Source organism: Mustela erminea, chromosome 6 (assembly GCF_009829155.1).
Source record: "Mustela erminea isolate mMusErm1 chromosome 6, mMusErm1.Pri, whole genome shotgun sequence".
In the NCBI taxonomy this organism is placed as follows: domain Eukaryota; kingdom Metazoa; phylum Chordata; class Mammalia; order Carnivora; family Mustelidae; genus Mustela; species Mustela erminea.
The window spans coordinates 106,340,756-106,358,027 of record NC_045619.1 but is presented as its reverse complement, the minus strand read 5'-3'; the positions used below and the strand labels follow the sequence as shown (position 1 = coordinate 106,358,027).

The window sequence follows — 17,272 nt, the reverse complement described above, 5'->3', positions numbered from 1 at the left end:
TCACGACCTGAGCCAAAGACCGGCACTTAACTGCCTGAGCCACCCAGCGTCTCTTATCACATCATTTTAATATGATACATTTATGAGGTTGATTTTAATAATATTCCCCTTTACAGATGAGGAAATTGAAACACAGAAAGTTTGAGTAATTGTCCAACTTAACGTATTGGATGGAGGGTGATATTGAACCACATCTGACTCAAACAGTCAAAGTGTGCTTTATAGCAGGGGTTGGTACACTGTGGCCTGTGGACCAAATCTGCCACCTCTTTTTGTGATAAAGTTTTACTGGGACACAACCACACCCATTTGTTTACATATCATCTGTGGCTGCATCCACACTAAAATGCCAGAGTTACATAGGTGTGACAGAGACCATATAGTCTGCAAAACCTAAAATACTATCTGGCACTTTAAAGAGAAGGTTTGCAGACCTCTGCTTTATATAATAGGTCTTCAATTTTTTTTCTTTTTATTAAAGGCAGATGCTTAATGACTGAGCCACCCAGGGACCCCTATAATTGTGTTCTAAATATGATCCTTATTCCACTATTTCCTATTGCAACAATTTTAAGTGTTTTTTTGTTTGTTTGTTTGTTTTTTGTTTTTTAAGTAATCCCTGTGCCCAGCGTGGGATTCAAACTCACAACCTGAGATCAAGAGTTGAGTGTTCTACTGGCTGAGCCAGCCGGGCACCCAACCTGTTTTAACAGATTGTGTGTGTGTCTGTGTATGTTCCAGTTTCTCCACATCCTTGCTAATGTTGGTTATTCTTTTTTACTGTAGCTATCCCAGTATGTGTGAAGTATTTCTTTTTTTTCAAGTTTTTATTTAAATATAGTTAGTTAACATACAGTGTAATATTAATTTCAGGTGTATAATACAGTGATTCTGTTTTAACAATTTTTTTAGAAGTTTATTTATTTATTTAAATAATCTCTACCCCCAATCTGGGGCTGGGGCTTGAACTCACCACCCTGAGATCAAGAGTCACATGCTCTTCTGACTGAGCCAGGCAGATGGCCCTGTTGTAACAATTTTAGACACTAATTATTAATTAACCTAGTATATGTCACTCTTCTACTTTCTTAGTGCCAGGTTAGAAATAGTTAATTGTTGTTAGTTGAAATGTAATGTTTTGTGATCATTTAAATGATTTTTTGCATTTTCGTCATACTACAGTAAGAAAGGTAAGATGCACTTAGCAATAGCTAACCTTTCAGTACTTCCTGTGTGCACTATTCTAATGCAGTTTTCATGCAGTATCGTGGTAATCTCGACAGAACCCGTAGGAAATGCAGGTATTATTACTATGTCCGTTTCTAGATGAGAGGACATCATTTAGAGAGATTGTAGGATTTTTCCCTTGGTCAAGCACCTACTGGGTATTTGTCAGAAACCGACCTTTGGAACTTGAGCCCCCAAACGCTGTATTGTGGTGCGGTGGGGAATGTTCTGCCACCGGGCATTCCTAGATTTGTAGTTTTACTGTCAGCAAATAACCTGAAGACTACAGCATACTAGTGTGCTGAGGCACAACACTTTTCTTTTTCTTTTTGTCAAGTACTGTTTATTCTGCACATACCCACAGCCAGTTTGCACCAAGCAATTTCATTTTACTAAAGGAGGCAAGGGTCAGGTGGTGTCAAGAAAGGTGACCTGTAGTAAAGAACAGGAAGGCAACTATTGGGAGCAAATAAATTTTCATTTTTTGTGAACACCAAAGAATCCTGCAGTGCTACCCCCAGCGGCTGCAGTCCCGGGCCGCACGTGTGCGCACTCCTTTGCAACTGGTCCTGTGAAAGCAGACCTTTCATTTTGCCTTTACTGTTTTCTGTGACCCCCATGTTATCTTCCAAAGAGAGAAACACACCAGCTTCTCACCAGTAGGGACTTCCGTTGTCCAGTTACCTGCTGGATATACTTTCTTTCTGAGCTCTGGTTTGCCTTCCTTCACTGTGGTGGTCACTATGTCACCCCTACCAGCAGCAGGAAGCCTGTTCAGCCCCTGATCCCCCTCGCCAAGATCATCTGCAGATTTTTTGGCTCCTGTGCTGTTAGCACAGTTGATCATGGCTTCTACTGGAAGAGCCAGGAAATCCGGAATTTCACACCGGAGGACCCACCATGTCCTCGCTTCCATATCTTAAACGCTGGAAAGGGACAGAAAGGCTGGGGCCCAGCACTGAATCCATCTGATCTGAGACAGGTGTAGGGATAGTCAGGTAGTGGGTCAGCCAGTGGCAAATGCTGCTTCTGAGGGTAATTCTGTTTACTAATGGACTGTACATTTGCATAGTCTCAGTCTAATGCACTGGCTCCCAAACTTGAGGCGGGGTCAGAATCACGTGGTGGACTTGGGCAAGCACTAACTCCTCAGCTTTGCCTTTAGTTTCTGATCCAGGAGGTCTAGGGTAGGACCTGGGGATTTGCATTTCTTTTTTTTTTTTTAAAGATTTTATTTATTTATTTGAGAGAGAGACAGTGAGAGAGAGCATGAGCAAGGAGAAGGTCAGAGGGAGAAGCAGACTCCGCATGGAGCTAGGAGCCCGATGTGGGACTCGATCCCAGGACTCCGGGATCATGACCTGAGCCGAAGGCAGTCGTCCAACCAACTGAGCCACCCAGGCGTCCCAAGGGATTTGCATTTCTAATAAGTTCCCAGGTGATGCTGATGCTGCAAAAGACCTAACTGGTCTAATGCTTTATTCTTCCTGAATATTAGGGCCATCCACACTGCCTTCTCTTGCTCTTTCCTGTTAGTCTCCTACCAGCTCCTGGAAAGCAGGTGAGTTCTTGTGGCTTTTACTTTAAAAAATATATATATTTAATTTATTTATTTGAGAGAGAGAGAAAGAGAGAGAACACAAGCACAGGGAGAGTCAGAGGGAGAGGGAGAAGCAGCTTCCTTACTGAGCAGGGAGCCCAGTATGGGGCTTGATCCCAGGATACTGAGATCATGACCTGAGCTGACCTGAGTTAGGCAGTTGCTTAATGACTGAGCCACTTAGGCACCCCTGGCTTATACTTCTCTTTTTGACCCCACGGAAGCCAGAATCATGTTGTTCATATATGAGGTAGTAATGAGTTGATTGATTACTCTCCCTTGGAGTGTTTTTGTAATTTTGACTTTTTCAATTATAAACATTGCAATTATAATGCATTATAATTCAAAAATCACCTTAAATAACACCAAATGAACATTTTATGGTTTGTTTTTCTAAGTAGGCTCCTTGCCCAATGTGGGACTTGAACTCATGACCCTGAGATCAAGAGTTGCATGCTCTGCGGACTCAGCCAGCCAGGCACCCCAACCCTAGCCAGAATTTTAACAGAAAGATAGAAGTGGACCCTAAAGGATTTTTAGTGCCATGTTGGATGATCGCTAAGCACTGAGGAACTTAGTCCTTGATTGGGGCAGTGCTTACAAGAAAAGCATTGGGGTGCCTGAGTGGCTCAGTCGTTAAGCATCTGCCTTCGTGGCTCAGGTCATGATCCCAGGTTCCTGGGTTCGAGTCCCACATTGGGGTCCTGCTCAGAGGGAAGCTTGCTTCTTCCTCTCCCATTCCCCCTGCTTGTGTTCCCTCTCTCACTGTTTCTCTGTCTCTGTCAAATAAATAAGTAAAATCTAAAAAAAACAAAACAAAACCCACATTAAGTGTTAAGTAAATCGACTTGTAGGATACTACATTTGGATGCTTTAGTCTGATTTTGTGTGGAGGCTCTTGCTTTTTACCTTCAGCATTCTTTGAGATCTTTTTAAATTTTCTCTTTTTATAGAGGTCACCTGGAATCAACATGTCTGGGACCGAGGAAGCAGTTCTTGGAGCCCGTGGCAACCATCCTTCTGTGGCTGGCGGCAACTCCGTGTTATGCTTCGGACAGGTAACTGTGTTTTCCATACCTGGGAAGAATGAGGTTAAGTGAAAAGGTAGGAGAAAGTAGTTTGTAGGGTATAATCATGTACGTGGAAGCTATTTACGGTCAGTGGGTTTTCCGTTCCGTGCATTATTTGGGACTCTGAGGAACTCTCAGGGTGTCGTGGAACTGTAGCATCTTGTAGTACTGGGGATTACATTGAGATTTACCTTTTGTTTATTTTTTTGATACATTACATATTCATATGGTATAGCATTCAAAATGAAACGTAGACTGTATGTGAATGCAAAGTCTTGCTCTTTCCCCATCACTCCTGTCTACATTTCACCCAGTTTCAAGGATTCCAGTGTCCTATTCTTTGTGGCAATATTCTGTACGTATAAAAGAGATTCTTGCTTTGTCCCCTCGAGTCCATCTTTGTCTTTACCATAGATCTGTTTGTGAAAATTTATTTCATTTATTTATTTATTTTTTTAAAAAGATGTTATTTATTTATTTGACAGAGAGACATCACAAGTAGGCAGAGAGGCAGGCAGAGAGAGAGGGGGAAGCAGGCTCCCCATTGAGCAGAGAAGCCCAATGCTGGGCTCGATCCCAGGACCCCGAGACCATGACCTGAGCTGAAGGCAGAGGCTTAACCCACTGAGCCACCCAGGCACCCCCAATTTATTTCATTTAAATAGGACAAGGGGGAAACTACCAAGGGAACAGTAGTCAAATAAGTAGTGGTATATTTATGTATGTATAAGATGGAAGAGTGTTGAACTAGAGAAGAGGTATGTCTCCTGCTACCTTGTGGGCATAAATGTCATATACAGACTCTGAGGTGGCACTTTTCAGTTTACCAATTCTGACTCGAGAAAATTTTATCAGGAGGGTGGTGACACCTAGGGCAATGCCTCTCAAAATGGGGCCCAGTGACCCCTGGGGTCCACCAGACCTCTCCCGAGTCCACGGGGTCAAAAAGATTCCATAATAATACTAAAAAACTTCTTGCCTTTTCCTTTTCATTCTCTTACAAGTGAACAGTGAGACTCTACAGAGCACACACAGCCTGGGGGGATACTGCTCTGATGGCTTATGGAAAGTGTGCCTTAGAAGTTTCTCAGTTTTAATTCCTAGTATTGGTAGATAAAACCCACGTAAACAAGAGCTCTTAGGGCCCTCAATACTTTTTAAGAGTGTAACAGGGTCTGGAGACTTGCTGGCATAGGAATGGGGTAATGTCAGTTTAATTTTTCCTTTTCTGGATTGCAGTATCAGTACACAGCAGATGAGTACCAGGCCATCCAGAACGCTCTGAGGCAGAGGCTGGGCCCGGAATACATCAGTAGCCGCATGGCTGGAGGAGGCCAGAGGGTAGGAGAGATGACACGCTTGAGAAGTGGGTGCCCCTCTAGCTGGCTACTCAGAGGATCTTTCTCCCTCTCTGGGTCCTCATGGATTCAGAAGGTCTCCTGCTCACTGTTGCTAGATGTTTCCTAGTGTCTTTGGAAGGGGATGGGTTCCAGCTGGCATTGTCATCTGAAGCCACCCAAGTGTTGTCTTCCATCTTGAGATATTTACACCATCTTTTAAAAATGTTTCTTTTGCCCTTTGCTTCTAATTTTATGTGTACATTTTTGGTCTCCTATAATATATGTCAGCCTGAGACTTGTACTTTTTTGGAAGCTGTGAGTTTTGGAAACTGCTAGGTGAGTGGGTATCTTTCTACTCTGAGTCTAATCCCTCCCCCAAGACAAAACAATAGTTCTAACTGGTTCCTTCTGGAAGATCTTTGAAATCAATTCACTGAGAATTTTCCTGGAATGTTAAAGGGCAGTTTTGTCAAAAAAGCTGGTAAGGAGTAAGTTAAGTAAATTTTGATTCTCATTTAGTATGGCAGGGACTTTTAACCAGCTCCCCCCTCTGCCTTTAATTTCTCTTCCCAGGTATGTTACATTGAGGGTCACAGGGTAATTAATCTGGCCAATGAGATGTTCGGTTACAACGGCTGGGCACACTCCATCACACAGCAGAATGTGGGTGAGTATGTTTCCTGGCAATGGTGACTTAATTTCCTTTACTTTGGTGTAAATTTCTGATGAGAGTATTTTGTGGGTGAGGATGTCGGTGTATTTTGTTGCTGGTAGGAGGAATATGGGTGAGGCACAGGGGTCAGTATCCTCTTCAATTGGTTCTCTTTCCCACTCCTAGATTTTGTTGACCTTAACAATGGCAAGTTCTACGTGGGAGTCTGTGCGTTTGTGAGAGTCCAGTTGAAGGTGAGGGTGATGGAGCAGACTCGCTGCCTCCAAGGGCCGGGTGGGTGGTGACAGACAATGAGCAGGTAGAGAATTCTCTGGACTGGGCCTAGAGAGCTGGGGCTCAGCCAGTGTTCCTTAGACATTCTTACTCACGTGCCCCCTAAATGAATGCTGAAAAATGCGTGTTTCCTGTACATTTTAAGTTGACACCTAAAAGGTTTCACCATAAGTACAAATGCACTGTAAGTCCTCTGCATTTCAAAAGTTTGCACTGCACCCCTTTGCTTTTATGAAAACCTACGCTGGTACCTGTTTTCCCTTAACTGAAAGCAATCTAGAGAGAATTTTCACTTCTATGAAAAAAGGCACACCCTGGTGGCAAGAGGGGTCCCGCTGAGTCCATCCCTGGGAACTACACTCACCATCTTGACATCGAGCTGCCAGGGCTTTGAGCTCTGTCCGTGAGCATCTGTGCTCTAGCTCCATTTATTGTGTGCATCCATTAGCAAGATGTGTCCTTATGTTATCAGAAAAGCATAACAGGTTATTTTTTGGATCTGGGAATGCTGAGAGATTTTTCCATATAAATTAATGGCAATTCTTTGCTTTATACTATTTTGGCTTACGGAAGGTTTCATGAGAATGTTCGTTCTACTTTCGGATAGCAGGGGAAACCTGTAGTTACAACGGTATGTTTTTTAGCGTATTGTAAAAGTTGACACTCTAAAATCTGTTACATCTTTCTCTTCCTTTTTTTATTCAAGTGTAATTAACATCCAGTGGTATATAGGTGTCAGGTGTACAATATTGTGATTCAGCACTTCGACACATTTTTCACGACTCATCAGGATAAATGTATTCTCAGTCCCTGTTATTTCACATTTCTTTTCTTGTTACATCTTTTTAAAATGTATCAATGTATTTTATTTTATTTATTTATTTTTTAAAAAGATTTTATTTATTTATTTGACAGATCACAAGTAGGCAGAGAGGCAGGCAGAGAAAGAGGAGGAAGCAGGCTTCCTGTTGAGCAGAGAGCCCGATGTGGGACTTGATCCCAGGACCCTGGGATCATGACCTGAGCTGAAGGCAGAGGCTTTAACCCACTGAGCCACCCAGGCACCCCGTATCAATGTATTTTAAATATCATAAACGATTAAATACTATGATCCACTTAAAAAAATACATGAGCAAGCTATTCTTTAGTCATGAGAAATTTTACATTTTTTTCTTCTCAAACTGATATTTTCATTCTGTCTCCCCATTGGCTTTTGTCCATATACATGTATAAACAAAATATATGTTTGGAATATATATTATGTATATATATTACATGAACACATGTAATATTATTTTTATTAATAACCTTAGCATATTCCTGTGTGTGTGTGTGTGTGTGTGTGTGTGTGTGTATGTGTATGTATGGGCATATAAATGTAATTTTGGGGGGTAAATTTTCAGTGACCTTAAGGCTCTAAATTTAAAAAAATTTCTTCTGGATTGAATTACTGTTACAGGTATTACTAACACAATTGATCAGTCAGTTGGGTCTATGAGGGGGACAAAATAACTACATCAAAATTTATATACTTAATAAAAATAAATTTTTTTGGAAAATGCATTTCTTAATGAGATGGATGAAGCTTTTTTTTTCTTTCTGGGTGGTTTATATTTCCATAGTTTAATATTACTTTTTCCTAGATAGAACATTCAGCATTAATTCTATTCTCACTTCTTATTTTTATAAATAGTACTTGGGACACCTGGGTGGCTCAGTCAGTTAAGTGTCTGCCTTGGGCCCAGGTCATGATCCCAGGGTCCTGGGATTGAGTCCTGCATCGGGCTCCCTGCTCAGCGGGGAGCCTGCTTCTCCCTCTGTCTGCTGCTCCCCATGCTTGTGCCATGTCTCTCTCTACCTCTGACAAATAAGTAAAAAAAAAAACAAAAAAAAACACCAAAAACAAAACTGAGAAACCTTACTCACATAAATAAACTGGGAATGGAGAGAATTTTGTTGCAGTATCACCATTTCTTTGAATAAGCTTTCTGAGTTATATCTCAGAAATCAGAGTGCTATCCAAAATTACATTTGGTTCTCTGTCAGCTAATAATTTGATCAGGTATACCTTCATTTTTGATGAAAGCCAGGAAATGGATACCACCTGACCTGTGAAAAGATTTTTTGATTTGCTAGCCAATCGTTAAGAGTCTGTTAAATACAGTATTTCACATTTTTCTTTTGTTTCATGTCCCAGAGGTTTTTATACCTTGGGGCAGTGAACCTTAGGAAGATTTAGGGTGGGTTAGCTATGTGCCTTTTTTATGTGCACTTGTAAGTGGGTACGGAGAATTGTCTTGTACATTTCCGGGCAGATCAGGTCAAGGACGTAGCACTGGAAATGAATTCTCTTCCAGCTCTCTGTGCCCGTGTGCCCTTTAGCAAGGCGCCCAGGTTCTGTGTGCCCTGGCGCAAATGCCCTTGAGGGTGAGGAGAGCCGTGGAACCAGGACACAACTGCAGCTCTTCACGTTGGACTCTGAACTCCTTTTCTACCTGTAGGATGGTTCATATCATGAAGATGTGGGCTACGGTGTCAGCGAGGGCCTTAAGTCAAAAGCCTTGTCTTTGGAGAAGGCCAGGAAGGAGGCCGTGACAGATGGGCTGAAGCGGGCGCTGAGGTGAGCACGAGGGCTGGAGTCTAACCTGCGTCAGTTGGTGAGACAATTCATTCACGTGGTACAAAAAGTTGTAATAACCCAAGCCTCACTCCCTCCTTGTCCCTGTCAGCCCTGTTTCCTACACTTTGAATTTTCCCTGTGGTTCTTTATGCTTAGGTCTCCCTTCTTTGAGAACAAGTGGTAGAATACTACATTCGCGGGGCACCTGGGTGGCTCAGTGGGTTAAGCATCTGCCTTTGGCTCAGGTCACCATCCTGGAGTCCCAAAATCAAGTCCCACATCGGACTTCCTCAGTGGGGAGTCTGCTTCTTCCTTTGCCCCTCACCCCACTCGTGCTTTCTCAAATAAATAAATAAAATCTAAAAAAAAAAAAAAAAAAAGAATACTATATTCTCTACTCTGTACTTGATTTTGCTCACCCCCATCTCAGTTGTGTGTCTTGGAAACCTTTCCACACGAGGACAGAGATCGCTTTCCCATTCTCTTTAAAACACCTAAACAGTGTTTCCTTGGGTATGTACAACTAAGGTGCATAGAACAGGGTTTTGTTTGTTTTTTTTTTTTACACTTTTTTTGGGAGGTCATACATGGCCTTTGAGAATTGACGTGAATTAAATCACACATGTAATGAACCTACATTAAAAACTTGAGGTGCTCTAACCTGTGCGGGAGGCCAGATGTTCCAAGTAAAGAACTTCAGGCATGGAGGATGGTGTGCCCTAAGTGAGTTGCCCACTATTACTGGGGAATTGGAACCGCCCCTGAAAAAAGAATGGCAGGAGGTAACTCATGGGGTTTTGCAAATGTTTTCTTAGTCTTTTGGACCTCCCTGCCTCTTGTTGGGGGCAGAGACTGGTGACTGCTGTGCCACATGCTGTACTGAGACCCTCATACAGTGCCTGAAAGTGGCAGGTGCCCAAGAAGTGTCTCTGCATGTATATTGGGGTCCATCTCCTCTGCCGCAGTGGAGAAGCACCTTGCCACAAATGTTGTAACTGTTAACTATGTTCTCTGATATTGACACATAATCATTCTCAACCTGTTCCGTTCTTTCTTTCTTTTTTTTTTTTTTCTTCCTTACCCTTAGAAGTTTCGGGAATGCACTTGGAAATTGTATTCTGGACAAAGATTATCTGAGGTCACTAAATAAGCTTCCCCGCCAGGTATGTTAGAAATGGATGAATGGAATGCATCACAGTAAAGATAGGACCAGTGCCCCAGGGGCATGGGTTGAGTATCTGGACGGAGAAAGAAGAAGGGGAGACTCAGCCCTTTTGAGGGTCTGGAATGTGTATTTCAGACTTGTCTGCCTACCAGAGCCAGCAGGAACCAATCACCGAATTTTCCAGCTGAAGGACTTAAAGCCTAGAGAATCCATGCTACTTGTTTTCTGCACAGAGAGCTGTGTTCCAGAATGGTGTGTGAAACCTCCAAAGGAGCACAGAGCTCCCTGCAGCACCCCTCTGGTTCCTTAGAAACACTCAGAAAGAACCTCACCTTCTCAGCCTGCGTCTGTGCTCTAGGGGTCACGGCCTAGGTCCCCTTTTCTCCACCTGAGCCTGTCACATGAGCTGAGCCTTTGGAGGGGGTTCTGGGATTACGCAGCCCTGGACTTGCTCTTGGCGGGGGCTGTGGCAGGTAGTGGTGCGTTCCGGTGGCTGGCGAGTGGCTGTCCATTCCAGGGCGTTGTCAGAGCCTCCCTGCAGCGCTGCAGCCCAGGGCAGCATTCCCTGGCCTGTCCTTGAGGGCTGCTGGTGGGGGATGCCCTGGCAGAGGGGCATGGCACTTGGCAGCTGTCAAAACGCCACACTTTCCCTTGTTAAAATCCTTTCTATGTGTTGTTGGCCTCCGTTTGCTTATATCTTGTTAAGGACGTTTGTGTCTGTGTTTATGAGTGATATTAGGGATGTTTTTTTATTGTGGTAAAAAAACATAACAAAAGTTCACCATTTTAGCCATTTTTAAGTGTACAGTTTACTGATGAAATAGATCTCCAGAACTTTTTAATGTTGGGATTCTGCCACTCTATACCCATAAGGACAACTCTCCTTCTCCCCCCTTCTCAGCCTCTTGTTACCACCATTCTACTTCTGGCTCCTATGAATTTCCTGTCTGGTTTATGTTGTCTTAGCACAACGTCCTCAGGTTTCATCTGCTTTGTAGCCTGTGTCAGAATTACTTTCTTTTTTTTGGTGCGTCTGGCTGGCTCAGTAGAGTGTGGGACTCTTGATCTCAGGTTGCTCTACAGCCCCAGGTTAGCTGTAGAGATTACTTAAACATAAAGTCCTTTAAAAAAAATTACCTTCCTTTTTAAGGCTGAATAATATTCCACTGTAGGTACACACCACATTTTTTATTTTTTTAAAGAATTTATTTATTTATTTGTCAGAGAGAGAGAGAGCGAGCACAGGCAGACAGAGTGGCAGGCAGAGTCAGAGGGAGAAGCAGGCTCCCTGCTGAGCAAGGAGCCTGATGTGGGACTCGATCCCAGGACGCCAGGATCATGACCGGAACCGAAGGCAGCTGCTTAACCAACCGAGCCACCGAGGCGTCTCCACACCACATTTTCTTTATATTTCCATCAATGGACATTTGGGTGGCTTTCATCTCTTGACTTGGGAATAGTGCTGTTATATACATGGTTTTGCAAATACTTCTTCAAGACCTTCCTTTCAGTTATTTTGGTTATATATCCAGAGGTAGTGTTGCTGGAGCATATGGTAGTATTTTTGTTTTTTTTAAAACACAGAGCTGAAGCTCACCACCCTGAGATCAAGACCTGAGCTCAGATCAAGAGTAGGACACTTAACTGACTCAGCCCTCATGTGGTAGTTTTTTGAGGAACTTCCATAGTGTTTTCTGTAGTGGCCACACTAGTGTTCAGCCAACAGTGCACAAGTGTTCCATTTCTCTACAGCCTTACCAACACCTGTTATTTTCTGGGGTTTTTTTGATAGCAGCCATCCTAGTGGGTGTGAGATGCTATCTTATTGTGGGTTTAATTTGCATTTCTATGATGATGAGTTTTGATGTTGAATGTCTTTTTATATGCTTTTTGGCCATTTGTATATCATCTTTGGAGAAATGTCTGTTTCTTTGCCCATTTTTTAATTGGGGATTTTAATATTTTGTTGTTGGGTTGTAGGATTCTGTATATATTCTGAATACTAACACCTTATCAGAGACATGATTGCAGATATTTTTTCCTGTGTCATAGGTTCCCTTTAAAATGTTTAAGTTTGACATTGTCCCATTTATATATTTTTGCTTTGTGTTTTTGGTGTCATATGCAAGAAATCATTGTCAAATCCAATGTCATGAGCTTTTCCCCAATATTTTCTTCTCTTGAGTTTTATGGTTTGTGTCTTATGTTTAAGTCTTTAGTCTGTCTAAACTTATTTTTGTTTATGATGTAAGATACCAGTCTAATTTCCTTCTTTTGCATGTGGATATCCAGTTTTTTCCAGCATCATTTGTTGAAGAGACTCTCTTTTTCCCATTAAGTGGTCTTGGCACGCTTGCCGATATTCATTTGATCATATACGAAAGGGTTTATTTCTGGGCTCTCTATTCCATTGGACTGTGTGTCTGTATTTATGACAGTATCATATCATTTTGATCACAGTTTATTTTGAAATGAGAAGGTATGAATCCTTCAACTTTGTTCTTTTTCAATGTTGTTTTCACTATTTGAAGTCCTTTGAGATTCCATATGAATTTTAGGATGAAATTTTTTTTGTTTATGCAAATAATGCTATGGGAATTTGGATAAGGTTTGTATTGAATAAGTAGTTTGGGGATCTTAACCATATTAAATTTTATGAACATGGGGTGTCTTTCCATTTATTTGTTGCTTCTTTAATTATTTTCAGCAACCTTTTTGCAGTTTTCAGTGTAGAAGTCTTTCACATTCGTGGTAGTTAGGTTTATTATTAAGTATTTTGTTCTTTTTGATGCTATTGTAGATGGATTGTTTTCTTCATTTTCCTTTTGGATTGTTCATTACTAGTGTATAGACAGAAGTGATTTTTGTGTGTTGATTTTGTATCCTGCAACTTTTTGTTCTAACAATTTATTCTAACAATTTTTTTGTGGTCTCTAGGGTTTTCTGCATATGAGATCATGTCATCTGCATCTAGAGATAATTTGACTTCTTTTCCACTTTATTTCTTTTTCTTGCCTAATTGCTCTGGCTAGGATTTCCAGTATGTGAGTATGAGTAGTGAGAGTGGGCATCCTTGCCTTGCTTCTGATATTATAGGAAAAGCTTTCAGTCTTTCACCATTGAGTATGTTGTTAGTGGTGTGTTTTTCATATATGGCCTTCATGATGTTGAGGTATATTCTTTCTATTCCTAGTTTGTTGAATATTTTTATTGTGAAAGGTATTGAGTCTTACGAAATGCTTTTTCTGCATTAATTGAGATTAGCATGTGCTTTTGTCCCTTCTTTCTGTTACTGTAGTGTATCACATTCATTGATTTGTGGAGTTGAACCATCCTTACATCCTGTGAATAAATACCCCTTGGTCATGGTGTATAATTCTTTTAATGTGCTATTAAATTTGGTGTGCTAGTATTTGGAGGATTTTTTAAAAAATAATTTTTAGTTAATTAATTTATTTGAGAGAGAGAGAGAGAGAGAGTGAGCACACATGCATGAGCTGGGGGAGGGGCAGAGAGAGAGAGGGAGAGAAGCGGATTCCCTGCAGAGCATGGAGTCCAACCTGGGGCTTAGTACCATGACACCTGAGATCATGATCTGAGCTGAAATCAAGAGTCAGCTGCTTATCTGTCTGAGCCACTCAGGTGCCCCTGGAGGATCTTTGTATTAATATTCGTAATATTTTTCCGTAGTTTTCTCAAAGTGTTGTTTTTCTCTTGTAGTATCACTGGTTTTTTTGTTTGTTTTATTTTTATTAAGTTTTTTAAAATTTTAATTTCAGTCCAGTTAACATAGAGTGTTACATTAGTTTCAGATGTACAATATAGTGATTCAACAATTCTATATATTACTCAGTGCTCATCATGATAAGTGTTATGTAGTGTCATTGTTTGACTTTGGTATCTTAGTAATACTGACCTTATAGAATGAGCTTGGAAGTGTTCCCTCCACTTTAGCTTTTGGAAGCGTTTGAGGAAGATTGCTGTTAATTCTTTAAATGTTTGGTAGAATTCTCCCACGAAGCCAGTTAGTTCTGGGGTTGTTGGTGGTAGGTTTTGGAATACTGATTTAACCTCCTAACTAGTTATTGGTCTGTTCAGATTGTCTGTTTCTTCAGTCTGGTAGGTTGTATATGTCTAGGAATTTGTCAATTTCTTCTAGGTTATTTGATTTGTTTGTATATAATTGTGCAGAGTATTCTTTTTTTAAAAGATTTTATTTATTTATGTGACAGAGAGAGAACATACACAAGCAGGCAGAGCAGCAGGCAGAGGGAAAGGGAGAAGCAAGCTCCCTGCTGAGCAGGGAGCCCAACATGGGGCTCTGTCTCAGGACCCTGGGATCATGACCTGAGCCAAAGGCAGAGGCTTAACTGGCTGAGCCACCCAGACGCCTCTGGTCAGGGTAGTCTTATAATCTTTTTTATTTCTGTGGCATCAGTAGTAATGTCCCTACTTTCTGATTCTAGTTATTTGAGTCTTCTCTCTTTCTTTTCTAGTTAATCTAGTTAAGAGTTTATCAATTTTGTGGATCTTTTCAAAAAATTGTTTTGTCCCTTATTTCTTCCTATTGCATTTCTGTTCTCTGTCATGTATCTCCATTTCTTTCATTTTCTCACTAGCTCATGTCCGCTATAAATCTACCTGTTAGCACTGCTTTTGCTTCGTATCATAACTTTTGGTGTGTCTTATTTTCATTTGTCTCAAGATACTTTCTAAATTCCTTTTTGACTTGTTCTTTGACCCATTGGTTATTTAAGAGTGTACTGTTAATTTCCACATTTGTGGATTTCCCACTTTTTCCTTCTGCTATTGATTTCTGGTTTCATTCCATTGTGATCAGTCAGCATACTTTGTATGATTTCTGTACCCAATTGGTTAAGACTTGTTTTGTTGCCTAACATGTGGTCTCCCCTGGAGAATATTTCATGTGTACTTGAGAAGAATTTATAACCTACTGTTGTTGGGTGGAGTATTCTGTATATGTCGTTTAGGTCCATTTGGCTTATAATGTTCAGATCCTCTATTATTAATCTTCGGTTTATTCTACCCATTATTGGAGGTAGAATATTAAAGTTTTCTGCTGTTATTATATTTTGTTGCTGTCTATTTCTCTTTCCAGTTCTGAGAAAGTTTCCTTTATATATTTAGGAGCTCTGGTGTTTAACAATTACAAATATTTGTAATTGTTATACATATTAAGTGAATTGACCCTTTTATCATTATATAATGTTCTCCTTGTCTCTTGTTACAATTTTTTTTACTTGAAGTCTGTTTTGCCTGGTATTAGTACAGCTCATCCTGCTCTCCTTTGGTACCAGTTACATATCTTTTCTCATCCTTTCACCTTTAGCCTGTGTCCTTAGATCTACAGTGAGACTCTAATAAAAAGCATATAATTTTAAATCTGTCCAGCCAATCTATGTCATTTGATTGGGGTGTTTAATCCATTTACATTTAAAGTATTACTGTTAGAGAACAACTTATTGTTGCCATTTTGTTGTTGTCTTATAGCTGTTTTTGTCCCTCCTTTCCTCCCTTACTGCCTTCCTTTGTGTTTTGTTTTACTTTTGGGTAGTGACATGATTTGATTTCCTTCATACTTCCTTTTGTGTATATTCTAGAGATAATTTCCTTGTGATTATTTTTGCAATTATAAAATATCTTAAAGTTGCAGCATTCATTCTGTTTTAAACTGATAACAAGTTCACTTGCATACAAAAACTATTCCTTTTTTTAAAAAAAGATTTTATTTATTTGAGAGAGAGTGAGAGAGGGCACAAGTTGGGAGTGGGTAGAGGCAGAGAGAGGGAGAAGCAGACTCCCTACTGAGCAGGGAGACTGCCATGTGGCTGGATCCCAGGACCCTGGGATCATGACCTGAGCTGAAGGCAGTTGCTTAACTAGCTTAACTAATTAAGTGTAATTAGTGGCTTCCCAGGTGCCCCCAAATCTATTCCTTTACAACTCCACACCTGCTCCACCTTATCTCATTGATGTTACAGACTACATCTTTATATATTGTATATATATATACAATATATAAAATATCTTAACTTAATAATATATTATATTATATATAATATATAACTTAATAATATATATTGTATATATATATATACAATATATATACAGAGATTTACAGTTATAAAAACTATAGTTGTTTTAAAAACTTCTATATTCATTATATAGTTTTAATAGTTTTTTCATTTAAATTCTGTGTACCAAAAGGATATTAATTCAGGCTATTATATTTATCTATGTATTTACCTTTACTGGAGAACTTACTATATTTATGTAGCCTTGTATTAGTGTCTAGCATCTTTTTTTTTTTCTCTGAAGAACTCCTTTTAGCATTTCTTGTGGAGCAGGTCTAGTGGAAATGAACTCCCCCTGCTTTTGTTTTTATGTAAAAGTCTTAATTTCTCTATTTTTGAAGGATAGTTTTGCTGGATACAATATTGTTGGCTGAGCTTTTTTCTTTCAGCACTTTCAATATATTATCCCATTCTGTTCTGTCTGGTAAGAGGAAATCTAATAATCTTATGGAGGCTTTCTTGTATGTGATGATTTTCTTTTCTCTTGCTGCTTTCAAGATTTCTCTTTGTCTTTGACTTTTTAGAAATTGAGATATAATTGCAATATAACATTATTTTAGTTTCAGGTATACAGCATAATGATTTGATATTTGTATATATAATGAAATGACCATTATATATAAGTCTAGTTAACATCTATCACCAAAGCTAGTTACAAATTTTTTTTAGAACCTCCAAGATTTACTTTTAGCGATTTTCAAATATATAATATTAGTAGCTGTAATCACTGTGCTGTATACTATATTCCCATGACTTACAACTGTAAGTTTGTACTTTTTCACATCCCCCACCCCTATTTTGCCTGACACCTGCCTCTCCCTGGCAACCACCAATCTATTCTCTGTACCTATGAGCTCTTTTTCTTTTTTTCCCCCAGATTCCACATATAAGTGAGATGATATGGTGTTTGTCTTTCTCTGATTATTTCACTTAGCCTAATGCCCTCAGGGTGCATCCATATTATGGGAAATAAAAGATTTCCTTCTTTATGGCAGAATAATATTCCATTATGTATTTACTACATTTTCTGCATCCATTTATCCGTGGATGGAGACTTAGGTTATTTCTGTACCTTGGCTATTGAAAATAATACCACAGTGGACATGGAGTACAGATAGCTTTTCGAGTTAGTGTTTTTGTTTTCTTTGGCTAAATACCCAGAAGTGGAATTGGTGGATCACATGGTAATTCTATTTTTAATTTTTTGAG

General features: G+C 40.0%; 1 protein-coding gene across 5 annotated transcripts in view; it reads left to right on the top strand.

Moving 5' to 3' along the window:
* RAD52 (RAD52 homolog, DNA repair protein) overlaps positions 1-17,272 on the top strand; it is a 36,703-nt gene that overhangs the window by 10,650 nt on the left and 8,781 nt on the right. For 3 of the 5 annotated variants that reach the window (XM_032349202.1, XM_032349198.1, XM_032349197.1), the window contains 6 exons: positions 3,781-3,885; positions 5,137-5,238; positions 5,811-5,904; positions 6,076-6,143; positions 8,685-8,803; positions 9,891-9,966. In XM_032349202.1, the coding sequence (XP_032205093.1) occupies positions 3,799-3,885; positions 5,137-5,238; positions 5,811-5,904; positions 6,076-6,143; positions 8,685-8,803; positions 9,891-9,966 (546 nt within the window). In that variant the 5' untranslated portion in view covers positions 3,781-3,798. The remainder of the gene's footprint in view (positions 1-3,780; positions 3,886-5,136; positions 5,239-5,810; positions 5,905-6,075; positions 6,144-8,684; positions 8,804-9,890; positions 9,967-17,272) is intronic. The other 2 variants (XM_032349200.1, XM_032349201.1) reach the window with 2 other exon arrangements.